General features: G+C 41.8%; 2 protein-coding genes across 2 annotated transcripts; both read right to left on the bottom strand.

Moving 5' to 3' along the window:
- Positions 1–1,098: 1,098 nt before the first annotated feature.
- Positions 1,099–8,847, bottom strand: LOC119723932 (monocarboxylate transporter 12-like). The gene is made up of 5 exons (XM_038194845.1): positions 8,570–8,847; positions 5,601–5,841; positions 4,050–4,190; positions 2,758–3,744; positions 1,099–1,985 (listed from the first exon to the last, which is right to left on the bottom strand). Exons 2-5 carry the CDS (start codon positions 5,830–5,832, stop codon positions 1,828–1,830), a joined length of 1,518 nt encoding a protein of 505 aa, XP_038050773.1. The 5' UTR covers positions 5,833–5,841; positions 8,570–8,847; the 3' UTR covers positions 1,099–1,827.
- A 1,913-nt stretch (positions 8,848–10,760) lies between these two features.
- Positions 10,761–16,337, bottom strand: LOC119723933 (monocarboxylate transporter 13-like). The gene is made up of 4 exons (XM_038194846.1): positions 15,793–16,337; positions 13,741–13,881; positions 12,464–13,453; positions 10,761–11,707 (listed from the first exon to the last, which is right to left on the bottom strand). Exons 1-4 carry the CDS (start codon positions 16,028–16,030, stop codon positions 11,550–11,552), a joined length of 1,527 nt encoding a protein of 508 aa, XP_038050774.1. The 5' UTR covers positions 16,031–16,337; the 3' UTR covers positions 10,761–11,549.
- Positions 16,338–16,360: the final 23 nt, after the last annotated feature.

Consider the following 16,360-nt stretch of genomic DNA (forward strand, 5'->3'; position numbering starts at 1 on the left):
CACTTAAGATTAAACGGAGCAGTTAATAGACTTTGGGGAATTGTAATGTCAGAGAATCAGTCTAGCGGGCTGTACCATTTCACAAGTGTGTATTAAAACAATTGAAAAGAAAATGCGAAATAACTAAATATGAACAATTAGCAGCAGCTTTGGAAAACAAGCCAGCTAGTTTTCTCCAACGCTGGTCGGCCGACCAGGGTTGGAGAAATACAAGTTTTCTTGAAAATGTCAGTACGCCAGGAGCCACAATTTTACAGGATGCTTTGGACTGTCAATCCAGTAAGATATTTCGTGATAATTTGATCATTTGGTTTTTTGTTACTTGCAAATGTTGTTTATTCCCTTTAAGTTTATGAACTATATCACAGCCCTCATTAAAATCTGTATTCAACTATACAGTGCCACCATCATTGAAAATATTGTACGATGTTTCCATAACGGCAACAACCATGTGGTTCTCAAGTTGTTTACATGTGCGTACACCCAGACCCAAACAAGATTGCATAGTACACACTATACCAGAAGGAACCAGACTGGACATGTTTATCCTCTGTCACAGATTTAAAAGTATTAAATGATTTGTTCTTTTGAAACAAATACTTCTAAAAAAAAATTAAAAAAAAGTATTCCTGAACAACAACAAAAGGTAATCATGTTTTGTTTTATTGTATGTAATTTAACAAAGCTTAGCATTAAGAAATAATGAGAAAAATAAACAGCGCCACCATCATAGTTATGAAAAGTTACGAACTGTGACTTTCTGATTACAATAGTTGGAGGAAATGTTCATTTATATCTCAAATAAAAAATGCCCAACCTTCACAGAAGGTCACCCTGTAGTTGCTGGTTGAACATGATCTAAAGAACAAGAATCTGTCCAAAGATTATATATCCCTTGGAGCACGGCTCAGGTAAAAAGTAGCTTTTGGCTGCCGACCACTAATAGATTCTGGTTATACATGATCTTAAGAAGTAAGGCGCTTTTACCTCAACTACTCCTCTCGACCCAGGTGTTAAATGGGTACAGGCATTATTCAATGCTGGGAAGGTAACAGACTCGCTGTGTAGGAGGTGTGGCGATACCCCCACAGCAGCATATCAGTCTGGCCCAATCGCTAATGAAAGAGAGATGAGCACTCCGTTCCTGTAAACACAGGTTCGTCCCCTTTACCCCTACCTTTGCCTTTACTTGAAATAGATCCTCATATTTCTGACTTTTCGCTCTTTGCACAACATCACTACATTGGAACAAAATCGGGACTACAATGATGAAGTAAAGACTCACCTGCATGTGTTGCTTAACCATAACGTCAAAAACCCAATGGTCTGAGCTCATGATTGTTCCACTGTTTCAATGCCAACGCAAACTATGTCAGTATCGCCTTTAGGCAAGGAGGTCATTATACACATTCCAAAAGTAATATCAAATGTATATATTAAAAATCATTATAGGTAATTTGTTCTTGATACAGACTTCCTATATTTGTCATGACCTTTTAGGTCAAAGCAAACGGAGGCTTGAAACTATTTTGGTGTATACGCAAGATCTTTTTGACTCAATGGTGATGATTTCTTTTATGTCTCAAAGCAATAGCAATTCCAATCAACTCATCGTTATAAACTACCAGGAGAAACTGCTGAAAGATATCTTCCACTAAAAAAGACGGCGAAAAGTATGTCCCTTATGATATTATTTAACTGCCCTTATAAACAATGTATACTGGTTACCTATGTTCGATGCAATGCATTCTTAGCAGTTTGCTTTCGTCGATATTGTAATCATTCATATATCCACAAAAGTGATATGAATAACATTTTAGATAAAGTTCATCCTTCCTCGTGTGTTTCTGATGATTTACCCTCTTTCCTTGTTTTCAGTCGCTTAAGCACAGGGAAAAGAAACATTTGCAGAGAGCAGGCGAAGTTTATCCCCGCTAATACGAAGAACACTGTCTTGTAGCTTCCTGTCACGTCGAACAGCCAACCTGGTAGGAATTAAACGTGGTGATATTGTGTTAAAAATTTGGGAGCATTTTCTGGTTAAGAGTATTTACGGTTCAACATTACCACGAAAAACTCGTCATGCACCCAATAATCACTACAGTGGCGTAACATATAATGGCTGAGGGGTGACAGGGTGGGGAACGCCCCAACACCTTGTTGTAGGGCTCGAGTCCAGGACTCCAGTCCGACTCGAGTCGCAATTTCAGTGACTCAGACTCGGACTCGATCATCATGACTCTGACTTGACGCTAATGACTCCTGACTCCAAGTAACTCATTTACTTAAAACACCCAAACTTTTAAGAACAATTCTGATGTATATCGGAACCAAATGATTCGATACTCGGACCCGAACTTGACTCAAAGCTTCGACTCGAAGCTCTGATTCGACTAAAGTGACTTGACTACAACACTACCTTGTGTCCCTCCACCCTTGTACCCCCACCACCCCACACCCCCACACACCCCGGCTAGGACAAAATGAGCCCAGATTTGTGCAAGCATTGGACATTATCACGCGTGTCTTCAATCACCTAATCATCTCCTACCACCTCAGTGTCTTCATTTTGACCACTCACGCCGAGAAAATCCAGTCTGTTCTCTAATCTCGCTCGATCGTACTGGCTGAATTGGAACTGGCTGAATTAGATTGCCCATGTTTACGTACCTGCTATAATGGGTCCAAGTAGATCACCAAGGGCAACAAATATGTGGTACCATCCAGTACACACAACAAACACAACTCTTTACGTACCTGCTACGATGGGTCCAAGTAGTTGACCAACGCCAGCAGATATTCGGTGCCACCCGGTACCAACCGCAAACCCCTCCAAACCCACATAACGCAGTATCAAGACGGAAGCTATGGCGAAGAAGGCCCCGCTGGCAAAGCCCTGTAGGAATGAAGCAATGGCCAGGTACACGTAGCCATCCACGTTCAGTACAAGCAACGAAACACCCGACAAAGCCACGCAGATTGCCAGTACGTGTTCTGGTGAGGTCCTGCAGCTCAGCATCAATCCGTTACCAAGCTGTCCGAGTAGAGTCCCAATGCCTAGAATACTGAGGAGGAACGCAGCATTGGAGGACGACACGTCAATGCTCTGTGCGCGGGGGATGACGAATAAAGCGAATGAAAGGTACGAAATGGCGAACTCAACTGACGCTAAACACAACAGAAGGAAGGGATAGTTTTTCATCAATACTCTGATGCTAAGCTCGGAACAAAATCTGCGTAACAGACTACCAGCTTGGTTCTGCTTCCGTGCGTCCTTAAACGACGCATATTCACGTTTACCAGATTGGTCAACAGATATGAAGCATATCTCATCTGGATCGTCATTGCAGGACCTCATGGCAACGGTAGATGTCTGGAAGATCACGGGTTCGTTACCACTGGCATCTGTCGCGTTTGTTGGACTTTCTGGTCTGACTTCATCAATCCTTGATTCTTGTTCGTGATCTTCACTATTTAGTTGTAATTCTTTTGGGGAGCGCTGAACATTGCGCCGAGGCCTGTAGAGAGCGCCACATGCAATGCTATTGGCCATGATTGCCGAGATGATGAAGAGAGTTCCCCTCCATCCATAGTTGTCCAGCAGAAGTTGGACTATCGGAGGAGCGGCCATGATTCCTATCCCTGCCCCAGAGAAGGCCACTGCGTTGGCAGTTTTGTACCTCTTTTTGAAGTGCATTGCCACTGCAACTAGCGCAAAGTTTACTGAAATTCCGACACCAGTACCTAACACACACACACACACACACAAAATGGTAAACGATTCAAGGATCATTTCATGAAGAATCTTCCTCCAATCGATTTATATTAAGCCCTCAAAGTAACGACATTTTGATGTGTATCCACACGCCCACAAGCACAATACGAGTAACACTATACCAGATGGTTGAGTTCTAATGAAATGGACAGTGCGTTGCAAACATGTTGCCTTTGCGTTTAGTAACTCTCAAAGAACCTGATCCCCATTTTGAGGCAATTTTTTCTCACCTCCAAGTTTAGTTGGGATACAGTCAATTCAAATGTGTAATTACCTGCTATTGCAATTGTGACGTACAACTGAAATATGTTCTGCACCCAGTAGCTGCAGAAGAGACCAAGAAACCACAGAACTCCTCCAATAATTCCTGAAAACCTGCAGCCGAAGCGTTTACACAGAACAGCACCTGCAAGGCCTTGGCGAATATGGAAATACGAGTACATTTTAAGCGTTTGATATACAGGGTGTATCAAAAAAATGAGGAAACCCCTGCAAATGTAAACGTACGTGATAGAAAATTTAATCAATATTTTCATACAAGTTAAAGATCATGTGAAACTTCAATGTGTCCTCTTTCCAATGACACCGTGGTTGTGTAGCCACGGATGACTGCGCATTCGTTGTACTGGGCCAAGTTTTGCCTGGCTAAGATTGCTGACTGCTTTTTATGCAAAGGTTGAAATGGACTACACTTCCTGCAGAGCTTTGTGTGGAAAGAGGTAGTGACCACGTTGAAGGCGTTGGGCCATGAGGGGTTAAATTAAAAAATGAGAGTGGTTAAATTACTGCGTCAAAATTGAATAAATTGTTCTAAATTAAATTTAATCTTTAACCTAAGCCGTTCCACATGCCCAGAATACCAGTGACCCTTTTGCACAAACTTAGCCCAGTACAGGTTTTGTTCCTTGACAGAATTACAACGAATGCTAAGTCTTCCGTTTTTATAAATAAGGGAATAAATGTATGTTTGGGAGGTATTATAACACTCTGTTTAAGACCGGTTTGAGTCTTGATGGGCGATAATTACCCGAGGCGAAGCCGAGGGTAATTATCGCCCATCAAGACTCAAACCGGTCTTAAACAGAGTGTTTAATACCGACCGAACACACATTTGTTCCCATTCATAAATACCTTTTCGGTCCAAAATTAAAAAAAAAAGTCAAAAACTAGACGTTGCCAACCATTTTGTTCAACAATTTTACATCAAGTTTTACGTAACACCCCTCTGACTATAACATGGAATGCCCCTCCACAACTCGTTACCTAATAGGGACATTGGCGTGCGCGTCGCGCGTACTCGCAGCTGGGCTGGTGAAGTGTGAATTCTGGACCATGAAATACTGATTCGCTGGTAGTACATTGCGCATGCATACGGGAGGAATTTGAACGTTCAGCCAATGAAACGTTAAAAGGCACCGGATTTCATATGAGTCCAAATTTCATGTGACACTGGAAAAGCGTTTAAGACCAGCTAGCCATGTCTTTATCATCCGTTTAAGACCGACCACGTGACGGGTTCTCGACCAATAGGAATGCGTAAACTGTCTGAGGTATTTATGAATTACATTTTAATTCATCTGGGTTTCCTTTTTTTCTTTATACACCCTGTATAATCATAGTAAAAGAAAACCACTTGACTTTTCAACGATCACAATTGATTCATCCAACTTAGCCAAAAAAGGGGGAAACAGTTTTCATTGAGGAGTAAATAGACTCTACTCTTTTGATACAGTTTCTCTCACAGTGCCAATGATATTACCTGACTTATATGGGCTAGAAGCCATTAACACCTTCTGTACTACCTCTTATTGTCACATTCTCTTACCAGAAAAGCACGACGTTGCGGAAAGAATACTCTGAATTGCCGCAATTTCCTTGGCACCGGTCTCGAATTCATCCATCCAGCTCTGATACAAGACTCCTCCACATCGCAACAGACTGAGCACGAGCACGTTGATGGAGCAGCTAGCAATGACCACCACGATACCCCAGCCACCTTCCCGGGATTTGGGAGTTTTCTTCTCCCGAGTCTGCATCGGTGATCTGGGCGAGTTCATGGTAAGGAGCTTTGGAAGAATGAAATTAACCTCGATCGTTGGGAAGTCAAAAGTAAGAGCAATATGTAAAATCCATTAAAATCCTGCACATCGGTTTCAGGTGGAGGGATACAGGGTTCTCCCCACGTACAAACGTGCGTATCGGCCCGATACGCTGGAATTGCGGCCCGATACGCCGACAAAAATGCCGATCACATTTTTCAGCCCCCGATACGCACAATATAATTATTATACAAGCCATTAAAATGCACAACATAATCGTTTCATACGCCATTATTTCATCTTGACATGCAAAATCTTGACAAAAATCCCGTATTTCTGATGCATGTGTGATCAAAATGCACACGGTGACAGGTCTTTCGCGTCTACCGCCAGGACCCAGCTATATATTAGCGCACACAGCATGGTACACTGGTTCCCTTCGCGTAGTATCAATGCTATGATGCAGTACCGGAACCAGTGACTACTGCCATGCCTCGTGCGTGCATACATGATGATGATGTCGGCCGAAGTTAAGCATATAGTGGAATCAACCACCTCAAATATATTTTTAATTAGGTGAGGCAAGTTTTAATCACTTTTGATGGTCAGTCTTGATAATTTTCGTGGTACAAAGGAAAATAATCCAGGCACAAAACTACATGATTCCTTGTTCAATATGCTCCATTCAATCATGTGTTTTTATTTCTCCATGATTCAATCAGCAGCCCAAAAAATTGGCGAAATAATTTTTTCGACCTTCCGACGCTATTTTGAAAGGCATGTACCGTAATTTTCGGAATATAAGCCGCGGCTTATACGTTGAATTTGCCCATGAAAATGTTTACTGCGGCTTATACACAGGGCGGCTTATACGCCGAGACTTGAAGAATAAAAATGACATTTACATGTGTATTTAATGTACTGGTACAAGAAGAGATGTGTTGCTGAAATAATTATCAATTAAGAAAGTCATTAACAAACCTAAAGCACGTCCCACAAAAAGATACTGAGCGGTAAAAAGTACGGCTTGTGAAAGCTGTCCCTTGGACATCGACAATGCTGCCTATGCTGAATGCAATTGCATGCTGCATGGATTACCATGGACCACACCATTTGTGGTAATAAAGGGGTGTACTTTCTTGGGAACAATAAATACCAATATTTCCCCAGTTTAAAAAAAGGAAAAAGACAACTAATACTTTTTATGGAGTTTGAAACATATCTTTATTTGATAATCAGTTGTTCAACGTCACAATATAATTTTTTTCCTGAAATGTATTCATGAAACGATGTGAAACTCAAAACAGGGGTGAAACCACCCCTACGAAATAAATGGATTCGTCCATAGTAATCTCAGCACGCGTGTTGACTGTTTTCGAAGAAAGTTACGATCCAAACTTGAAGTTTTGACGTTACTACTCGTTAGTAATCACAACAATTTGATAAGTTTTGCTGTAAAAACGGACTTGTTTATCCTTTAAGACAAAACAACTCAGCGTCTGTTGCCACAAAGCAGGATTTGTAGCGCTCATGGTGTGATGGTGAGAACACATGGTGGGTTGCATACTCTCTCAAGTGGTGGGGGAAAATAATGTCATTCGCCGGCACAGGCTCACTGACGAGCCAGCCGGTAGCAATTCCCGTTTTTTATTTCTCATCATCATTTCCATATTTGTTTGTAAGAGTAATCGACTGTAAATGATTTGACATAACATTTGTGGCCCTTTTATAGCTTTCGTAGTGTAAATGGAACTGGTTCAGAGCATTTTGACAAGAATTTGGAGGCCTTACAAAATTGAACCGCTGCGGTTGGTGCGGAAGCAAAAACGATTTTTTTTTCTTCCCCTTAATTTCTTAATTTGAAACTTGCTTGTAAATATAATCCATACTTTCTAGTTCAGGAAGTTTTAACACAGGTTTTGAAATGCTGATTTTTTTTTTAAAGTTAAAAATGTTTTTTTTTTTTTTTCTTTAATTACAAAAAATATCACAAGATCTCCTCTAAATTTTAAGGACAAATCTTCCTTAAAGACTCCCCAGATTTGCTCTAAAATGCACCAGAGGGCCTCTTAAGTTCAAAATTTTTACACGCCGTGGCTTCCCAGGTTGGTGAATCACAACAAAACTTCCCCCACAGTTTTGAAAAAATCCTGGGGAGAACCCTGGGATATAAAAATGTTACAGTTACTTGTCACAGAGAGCCACCGCACAGAAAGCAGCACGGCGCGCAGAGCAGCATTTGTCCGGAGCTGCCTGCTTACCCAAAACATGTGCCAGTGTACCGGGAGCTAGGTGGAGTTTAATTATCAATTTGAGCACAAAGGGTTTGATGGTACCAAGTTATTGTCAGTCGTGGGACCGTTCTAAAGCTGCCCTAGGTCATCAGATGGGGGTCAGGGGACCAGTCATTCTTAACATGGCATAGGTTAATAGATCTCTTCATTTCGCAAATTAAACTTGACTTTACCATCAATCGAAAATTGTTGGTCCGGTCCACGGACGTAAATCCATAGCGATGGGCCATTTGATCATCCCCCATATTGCTGTGGTAAGAACTGCAACAAATAAGCACTGGCTCAAAACGTTTCTGAGTGCAATGGAAGGAATGGTTTCATGAGGTGAAAGACTGACTGTTCCATTCAACAAGGACTATAATGTGCCCCAATAAAGTGCAGTGTTATTATCGAACAATTAACTTCTTCAACAACAACAAAAATTGCATTTTGTATATATAGCTCAATCAATTTCAACTCACCAGTTAAGCACATAGCTTTTGCAAGGACCTCACTGAATAAGAGGAGTGCGCGCTTGATCCCGAGCATGAGCACATACTATTCTTTATTCCAGAAGCCTTATTCCAAAACTAAGGCACATACGTACTTCTGTTGCACTTCCATGGTTCAAGTGTTCATGGTTCATGGTTCAAGTATCAGTTGCACTTGTCCATGTGACTAAGGCCAAAGATCAGTGTACAGACAAATTCCATGCAGCGCCCTAGCCGTATCTTATCTTATCTAGCCATGTACAACACATGTATATTTGTCTGTTCATGTACATGTATATTGGATTCTGATATTCAAGAGCATGAGTGACTTAGCACTAAGAAATGTTCCTACACAGTCCATGTTGATGCATGTATATTGTTAATGACTCGTCGCAATATCTTACTAACTTCGTTTAAAACGTATTTTGTAGCCACCGGGCGTATTCCAGGCCATAATCGCCCTTTAAAATAAACTTCGAAATGTATCACGCACAGCTATAGCTACACTGTCAGTGTACCGTTAGGGCGAGCGCGCCATCACATCGTTCCCTGGTTAACAAGCTCGAAATGATATCGGAAGCTGCGGGCCACTAAAATAGGCCTGAGACGTCAACGTAATGGCTTTATTAACATAATTATGCCCTTTATGGGAGCGAAGTCGGCCGCGGGACGCTAGATGAAGTAGGGACCAACTACCACATAGGAATTAAAGCGCACATGTAAACAAAGTGTGACGTCATTACGTCTCAGGCGTATTAACGAACACGTGTTATGCATGAGTGACGTGATTGTGCCACATAATAGTAGCACGATATGGGACTGTGGGAACACCGCCCCCCCCCCCCTTCCAGGAATTCTGTTGAGATATGTAGGGGATCAATGTGTTAGTTAGTTATAGCAAATATTGTTTAACTGACTTGCTTCACGTTTGGAGTTCGGAGATGTTGGAAAATTCATTAAAATTAACCATGCTCTTGTAGTCTGGTTCCCTGACCCCACTTAAGATTAAACGGAGCAGTTAATAGACTTTGGGGAATTGTAATGTCAGAGAATCAGTCTAACGGGCTTGTACCATTTCACAAGTGTGTATTAAAACAATTGAAAAGAAAATGCGAAATAACTAAATATGAACAATTAGCAGCAGCTTTGGAAAACAAGCCAGCTAGTTTTCTTCAACGCTGGTCGGCCGACCAGGGTTGGAGAAATACAAGTTTTCTTGAAAATGTCAGTACGCCAGGAGCCACAATTTTACAGGATGCTTTGGACTGTCAATCCAGTAAGATATTTCGTGATAATTTGATCATTTGGTTTTTTGTTACTTGCAAATGTTGTTTATTCCCTTTAAGTTTATGAACTATATCACAGCCCTCATTAAAATCTGTATTCAACTATACAGTGCCACCATCATTGAAAATATTGTACGATGTTTCCAAAACGGCAACAACCATGTGGTTCTCAAGTTGTTTACAAGTGCGTACACCCAGACCCAAACAAGATTGCATAGTACACACTATACCAGAAGGAACCAGACTGGACATATTTATCCTCTGTCACAGATTTAAAAGTATTAAGTGATTTGTTCTTTTGAAACAAATAATTCAAAAAAAAAATAAAGAAAAGTATTCCTGAACAACAACAAAAGGTCATCATGTTTTGTTTTATTGTATGTAATTTAACAAAGCTTAGCAGTAACAAATAATGAGAAAAATAAACAGCGCCACCATCATAGTTATGAAAAGTTACGAACTGTGACTTTCTGATTACAATAGTTGGAGGAAATGTTCACTTATATCTCAAATAAAATATGCCCATAATAAAATATGCCCATAAATAATACCTTCACAGAAGGTCACCCTGTAGATGCTGGTTGAACATGGTCTAAAGAAAAAGAATCTGTCCAAAGATTATATATCCCTTGGAGCACGGCTCAGGTAAAAAGTAGCTTTTGGCTGCCAGACTACTAATAGATTCTGGTCATGCATGATCTAAAGAACAGGAATCTGTCCAAAGATTGGGTACGTGTGGTCTAGCGCTAGGGCACGATTCATGATCGTGAGATTGTGGGTTCAAGCCCCGCCGTGGCCATCCGTGTTGTGCCCTTGAGTAAGGCGCTTTACCTCAATTACTCCCCTCAACCCATGCAGGTGTTAAATGGGTACAGGCATTATTCAATGCTGGGCAGGTTACAGACTCGCTGTGGAGGAGGTGTGGCGATTCCCCCCACAGCAGCAATCCGTGGATCGAGTCTGGCCCAAACGCTAACGAAAGAGAGATGGGCACTCCGTTCCTGTAAACACAGGTTCGTCCCCTTTACTCCTACCTTTATACCTTTACTTTAATAGATCCTCATATTCCTGACTTTTCGCTCTTTGCACAACATCACTACATTGGAACAAAATCGGGACTACAATTATGAAGTAAAGACTCACCTGCATGTGTTGCTTAACCATAACGTCAAAAACCCAATGGTCTAAGCTCATGATTGTTCCACTGTTTCAATGCCAACGCAAACTATGTCAGTATCGCCTTTAGGCAAGGAGGTCATTATACACATTCCAAAAATAATATCAAATGTATATATTAAAAATCATTATAGGTAATTTGTTCTTGATACAGACTTTGTATATTTGTCATGACCTTTTAGGTCAAAGCAAACGGAGGCTTGAAACTATTTTGGTGTATACGCAAGATCTTTTTGACTCAATGGTGATGATTTCTTTTATGTCTCAAAGCAATAGCAATTCCAATCAACTCATCGTTATAAACTACCAGGAGAAACTGCTGAAAGATATCTTCCACTAAAAAAGACGGCGAAAAGTATGTCCCTTATGATATTATGTAACTGCCCTTATAAACAATGTATACTGGTTACCTATGTTCGATGCAATGCATTCTTAGCAGTTTGCTTTCGTCGATATTGTAATCATTCATATATCCACAAAAGTGATATGAATAACATTTTAGATATAGTTCATCCTTCCTCGTGTGTTTCTGATGATTTACCCTCTTTCCTTGTTTCCAGTCGCTTAAGTACAGGAAAAAGAAACATTTGCAGAGAGCAGGCGAAGTTAATCCCCGCTAATGCGAAGAACACTGTCTTGTAGCTTCCCGTCACGTCGAACAGCCAACCTGGTAGGAATTAAACGTGGTGATATTGTGTTAAAAGTTTGGGAGCATTTTATCTCCCGTCTTGTTGAGTCTAGCAACATGTAATTTTCTTCTTCATTTTGATTTACGCGTTTTCTGGTTAAGAGTCATTACGGTTCAACATTACCACGAAAAACTCGTCATGCACCCAATAATCACTACAGTGGCGTAACATATAACGGCTGAGGGGTGACAGGGTGGGGAACGCTCCAACACCTTATTGTAGGACTCGAGTCCAGGACTCGGACTTGAGTCCGACTCGAGTCGCAATATCAGTGACTCAGACTCGGATTCGATCATCATGACTCTGACTTGACGCTAATAACTCCTGACTCGCAAGTAACTCATTTACTTAAAAAGCCCAAACTTTTAAGAACAATTCCGATGTATATCGGAACCAAATGATTCGATACTCGGACCCGAACTTGACTCAAAGCTTTGACTCGAACCTCTGATTCGATTAAAGTGACTCGACTACAACACTGTCTCGTGTCCCTCCACCCTTGTACCCCCACCACCCCACACCCCACACCCCCCGGGTAGGAAAACATGAGCCCAGATTTGTGCAAGCATTGGATATTATATCACGCGTGTCTTCATTCATCTGATCATCTCCTACCACCTCAGTGTCTTCATTTTGACCACTCACACTGAGAAAATCCAGTCTTTTCTCTAATCTCGCTCGATCGTACTGGCTGAATCGGAACTGGCTGAATTAGATTGCCCATGTTTACGTACCTGCTATAATGGGTCCAAGTAGATCACCAAAGGCAACAAATATGTGGTACCATCCAGTACACACAGCAAACCCCTCCAAACCCACGAAGCGCCGTATCAAGACGGAAGCTATGGCGAAGAAGGCCCCGCTGGTAAAGCCCTGTAGGAATGAAGCAATGGCTAGGTACACGTAGCCATCCACGTTCAGTACAAGCAACGAAACACCGGCCAAAGCCACGCAGATTGCCAGCACGTGTTCTGCTGAGATCCTGCAGCTCAGCATTAATCCGTTACCAAGCTGTCCGAGTAGACTCCCAATGCCTAGAATACTGAGGAGGAACGCAGCACTGGAGGGTGCCACGTCGATGCTTTGTGCACGGGGAATGACGAATAGCAGAAACGAAATGTACGGAATGCTGAATTCAATTGAAAGGACACATAACAGGAGGAGGCGATAGCTACCTAATAAAACTCTTATCCCAAGCTCAGAAGACAACCTGCGTGACAGACTTCCAGTTTTCTTCTGTTTTCTTGAGTCTTTAAACGACACATATTCACGGTTACCAATCTGGTCCACGGATACGTAGGATTTTTCATTGGAACCTTCGCGCACACCCAAAACATCCGAAGACATCAAACCATTGGTTGATGTCTGGGAGACCATCCCATCGCTGCCACTCGTATGTAGGACACTTGTTTGCCCCTCTTGCGTTTGTTCGTCAATCCCAAATTCTGGTTCTTGATCAGTAACTTTGTTTTTAATTTGCCGAATTCCAAGCCGAGGCCTGAAAAGAGCACAGCATGCAATGCTATTGGCCATAATTGCGGAGATTATGAGAAGAGTTCCTCTCCAACCGTAGTTGTCCAACAGGACTTGAAATATTGGAGGAGCGGCCATGATTCCTGTCCCCACACCAGAGAAGGCCACTGCGTTGGCTGTTTTGTACTTCTTTTTGAAGTACATGGCCACTGCAACTAATCCAGAGTTGTATGAAATTCCGACACCAGCACCTTGAACGAAAAGGGTATAAAAGCTATGAAATGGAAACAAACATTCCAAGGAAGCCTTCACAATTAATTAATCCAAACCCTTGGAATGAGATTAATTTCGATGTACTCATTATCAAGCACAAGGGCAAGCACTTCAAAAGATATTGCACTGTAAATAACATTTGCCGTATAAGCTACATTCCAGTAACTCACAATAGACAAATCATTGGAATGTTCTCTCCCTAATTTGTGTGTGACGCCAAATTAAAGTTTCCAAAAACTGTCCATGTGTACTTTCTTGTAATTACCTGCTACGGCCACTGTGATGTACAATTGAAATATGTTCTGCACCCAGAAGCTGCAGAGGAGACCAAGAGATGAGAGGACTCCTCCTAGAATTCCCGAAAACCTGCAGCCGAAGCGTTTACATAGAACAGCACCTGCGAGGCCTATACAGCCCCCAGCAAGAAACAAATGGGAAGAAAACACGAGACATTTAGCTCAGCATTGATGCAATTAAGACTATATATAGCGGGCAGACTTAGGGGCTGAAGCCGACCGCCTGATTTGTTTGACAGCACCTCTCCCCCCCCCCCCCCCGCCTCATCCCAACCCACCACCACATCCAGCCGCCGTGTCTCTGCAAACATTGCATCATTCAGACACCGTTATAAAATTCTCTTGACACACTGGTTGATTGTGATTCAAGAAATCTATGTTTCAGCTGGTTGCAAGTATCGGCTGAGAATTTTTTATCTGGAAATTGACTGTAATTGTGGAGGAGCCCCAGGTCAGATATACAATTGTATTATGCTTTCCAATAAGGGATCATCCTGACGGTTCAACAACAGAATGACAGCTATAGAGTGGTACGAATACAGTAACCCCATGCAGTGTTCATCGATCCAGTGGAATGTTCATGTCATAATTGCATGGAGCTACAGTTCCATGATTATTTTGACTAGCGCCCTCGAAAAAAAAGACATTGACAAACTGGAGAACCGCCAACATAGGGGTGGAAAGTTCAGTTGTACAGAGTACAGAGTACCGGTATGGTATGAAGTCGCAGGTTCAAGCCTTGCGCCAGGCCAATATCTAGTTTGTTTGTAATGTTATATAATTATGATGACATAAGTTTGGCAACAACTTTGTTTTCTGCGCAAAAACTGGCAGGTGCTTGACTTTCCGTGGGGAGTTTTTTTTTTTGGGGGGGGGGGTGGTCAAGCACGCTACATATCCATCATGTCTCGAAAAGCTAGTCCCATCCCAACGAACTGGACTTAAACGATATTATTACAAACAGTTAGGAATATACGATCCATTGTCAATATCTGACTGGTTGTTATCTACGGTATTATTTGCTGCAGATAGATAACCAACTCTTTTGTGTGCGATTAGTGATAACATAGATTTCCTTGCTCTATGGTGATAAACAGTCTAATGGCTATTTTTTTGCATTGGATACTCCTTTCAGATCTGCATCAATGGCGTGTTCTAACTTCAATGTTCTCCCTTTCCCCTTTGTTGTCAATTAAAGAACATGGTTTTACTTTTTAGCCAATCATGGCCAACGTTCCATACAGCTTGGACATTTTGTTGTATCTGTCAAACTGAATCTGTACCTCGCATATTGTCATATTGACTTGCATAGTGTCATTGTTACCAAGAGTAACAAGAGTCAATAACCACAAGTCACGAGTCATGTCAAATATAGCAGGGGATAAAGCAGACTGGGATCTGGAACGTTCTGAAACGTGCAGAAATAAATCATGCCAACTCTCACTCTTGAGCCAGCAAGTTTCTCCAAAATTTTCATTGGGCAAAGAAAAGCTCCTCAGTATTTCACCGACCAAATTTGAAGACTCCATTCAATTTTTAAAGGAGACATTTCGTCCATTTTGTGCACATGAGAGGGAAGTCAAGTGATTTCAAAATGAGGCTAAAGACTAGACTGGTACATGTCCAACTGTTTGAAAAGACTGACCTCTTCATTCGGTGTCATTAGTCTGGTGACTGACTATGGACAAATGCGTAGTATTTAAAGAGACTTTGGTTCCTAACTAACTTGCCACTGTGTTTCTTTTGGCACAGTTGATTGGTGCAGTATACTGAAGGGTTGTTGGACTGGTTGTTTCATGTGCCAGTTTATTTTCTTGTATTGCATGTTTTTAATACCTTAAGTTTTGGGACTATATACACAATATTGAAAGTCCCAAACTTTCGGACTAGGGACAAAAGTGGCAGAGAAATGGCTGGCTCAAATTTTCCTGGAATTGCTACCTTGTCACTATTGCTTGCGGAGGACTTGTGATGGACTTGTGATTGGCTTGAGATTCACTCAATTAAAACTCTGGTCTTACCGCTGAAACACAGCAGGGCAGACAGGATACTCTGGACTGCCCCAGTTTCCTTAGCACTGGTCTGGAATTCATTCGTCCAGCTCAGATACAAGACACCTGCACATCGCAACAGACCAAACACGAGAGCGTTGATGAAGAAGGTAGCAACGACCACCACGACACCCCAGCCACCTTCCCGGGATTCGGGAAGGTGCTCGATCTCCAGAGTCTCAATCGGCGATCTGGGTGAATTCGTCATTGTAAAGGAGCTTCTACATGCAGGAGACCATTTGACGATTGCACCGTGAGGCCTGGCACCGACAGTATCCAACGATGTTCGCCGCTATGGAAGCACCGGGAAACCACACGTGATTGGATGGTGTGAGAACTATGCTACTCGGAATAATCTCCGTATACCGTCACTTTCTGAGATGTGAAGGCTAATTATCCAGTTCATACAAAAAAAATCAAAGGATTGGATGTGGATGTAAATATATACTTGTTGGTGGTCCAGAGTTGAATGATATGGAACGTATGCATTATTTGCACCCTCAGCATGGTATTAAAGACCCCTGTGTAAAGTTTACAC

This window comes from Patiria miniata, unplaced genomic scaffold (genome assembly GCF_015706575.1).
Source record: "Patiria miniata isolate m_02_andy unplaced genomic scaffold, ASM1570657v1 HiC_scaffold_17, whole genome shotgun sequence".
In the NCBI taxonomy this organism is placed as follows: Eukaryota; Metazoa; Echinodermata; class Asteroidea; order Valvatida; family Asterinidae; genus Patiria; species Patiria miniata.

What these genes read in the sequence shown, in the direction of transcription:
- LOC119723932 (XM_038194845.1), bottom strand. Translation starts at nt 5,832, where the DNA reads ATGAACTCGCCCAGATCACCGATGCAGACTCGGGAGAAGAAAACTCCC. An exon ending in CGCAACGTCGTGCTTTTCTG is followed by an intron (nt 4,191 to 5,600) that starts GTAAGAGAATGT and finishes ATATTCGCCAAG; the next exon opens with GCCTTGCAGGTGCTGTTCTG. An exon ending in ACTTGGACCCATCGTAGCAG is followed by an intron (nt 1,986 to 2,757) that starts GTACGTAAAGAG and finishes AATTCCTACCAG; the next exon opens with GTTGGCTGTTCGACGTGACA.
- LOC119723933 (XM_038194846.1), bottom strand. Translation starts at nt 16,030, where the DNA reads ATGACGAATTCACCCAGATCGCCGATTGAGACTCTGGAGATCGAGCAC. An exon ending in TGCCCTGCTGTGTTTCAGCG is followed by an intron (nt 13,882 to 15,792) that starts GTAAGACCAGAG and finishes GGGGCTGTATAG; the next exon opens with GCCTCGCAGGTGCTGTTCTA. An exon ending in ACTTGGACCCATTATAGCAG is followed by an intron (nt 11,708 to 12,463) that starts GTACGTAAACAT and finishes AATTCCTACCAG; the next exon opens with GTTGGCTGTTCGACGTGACG.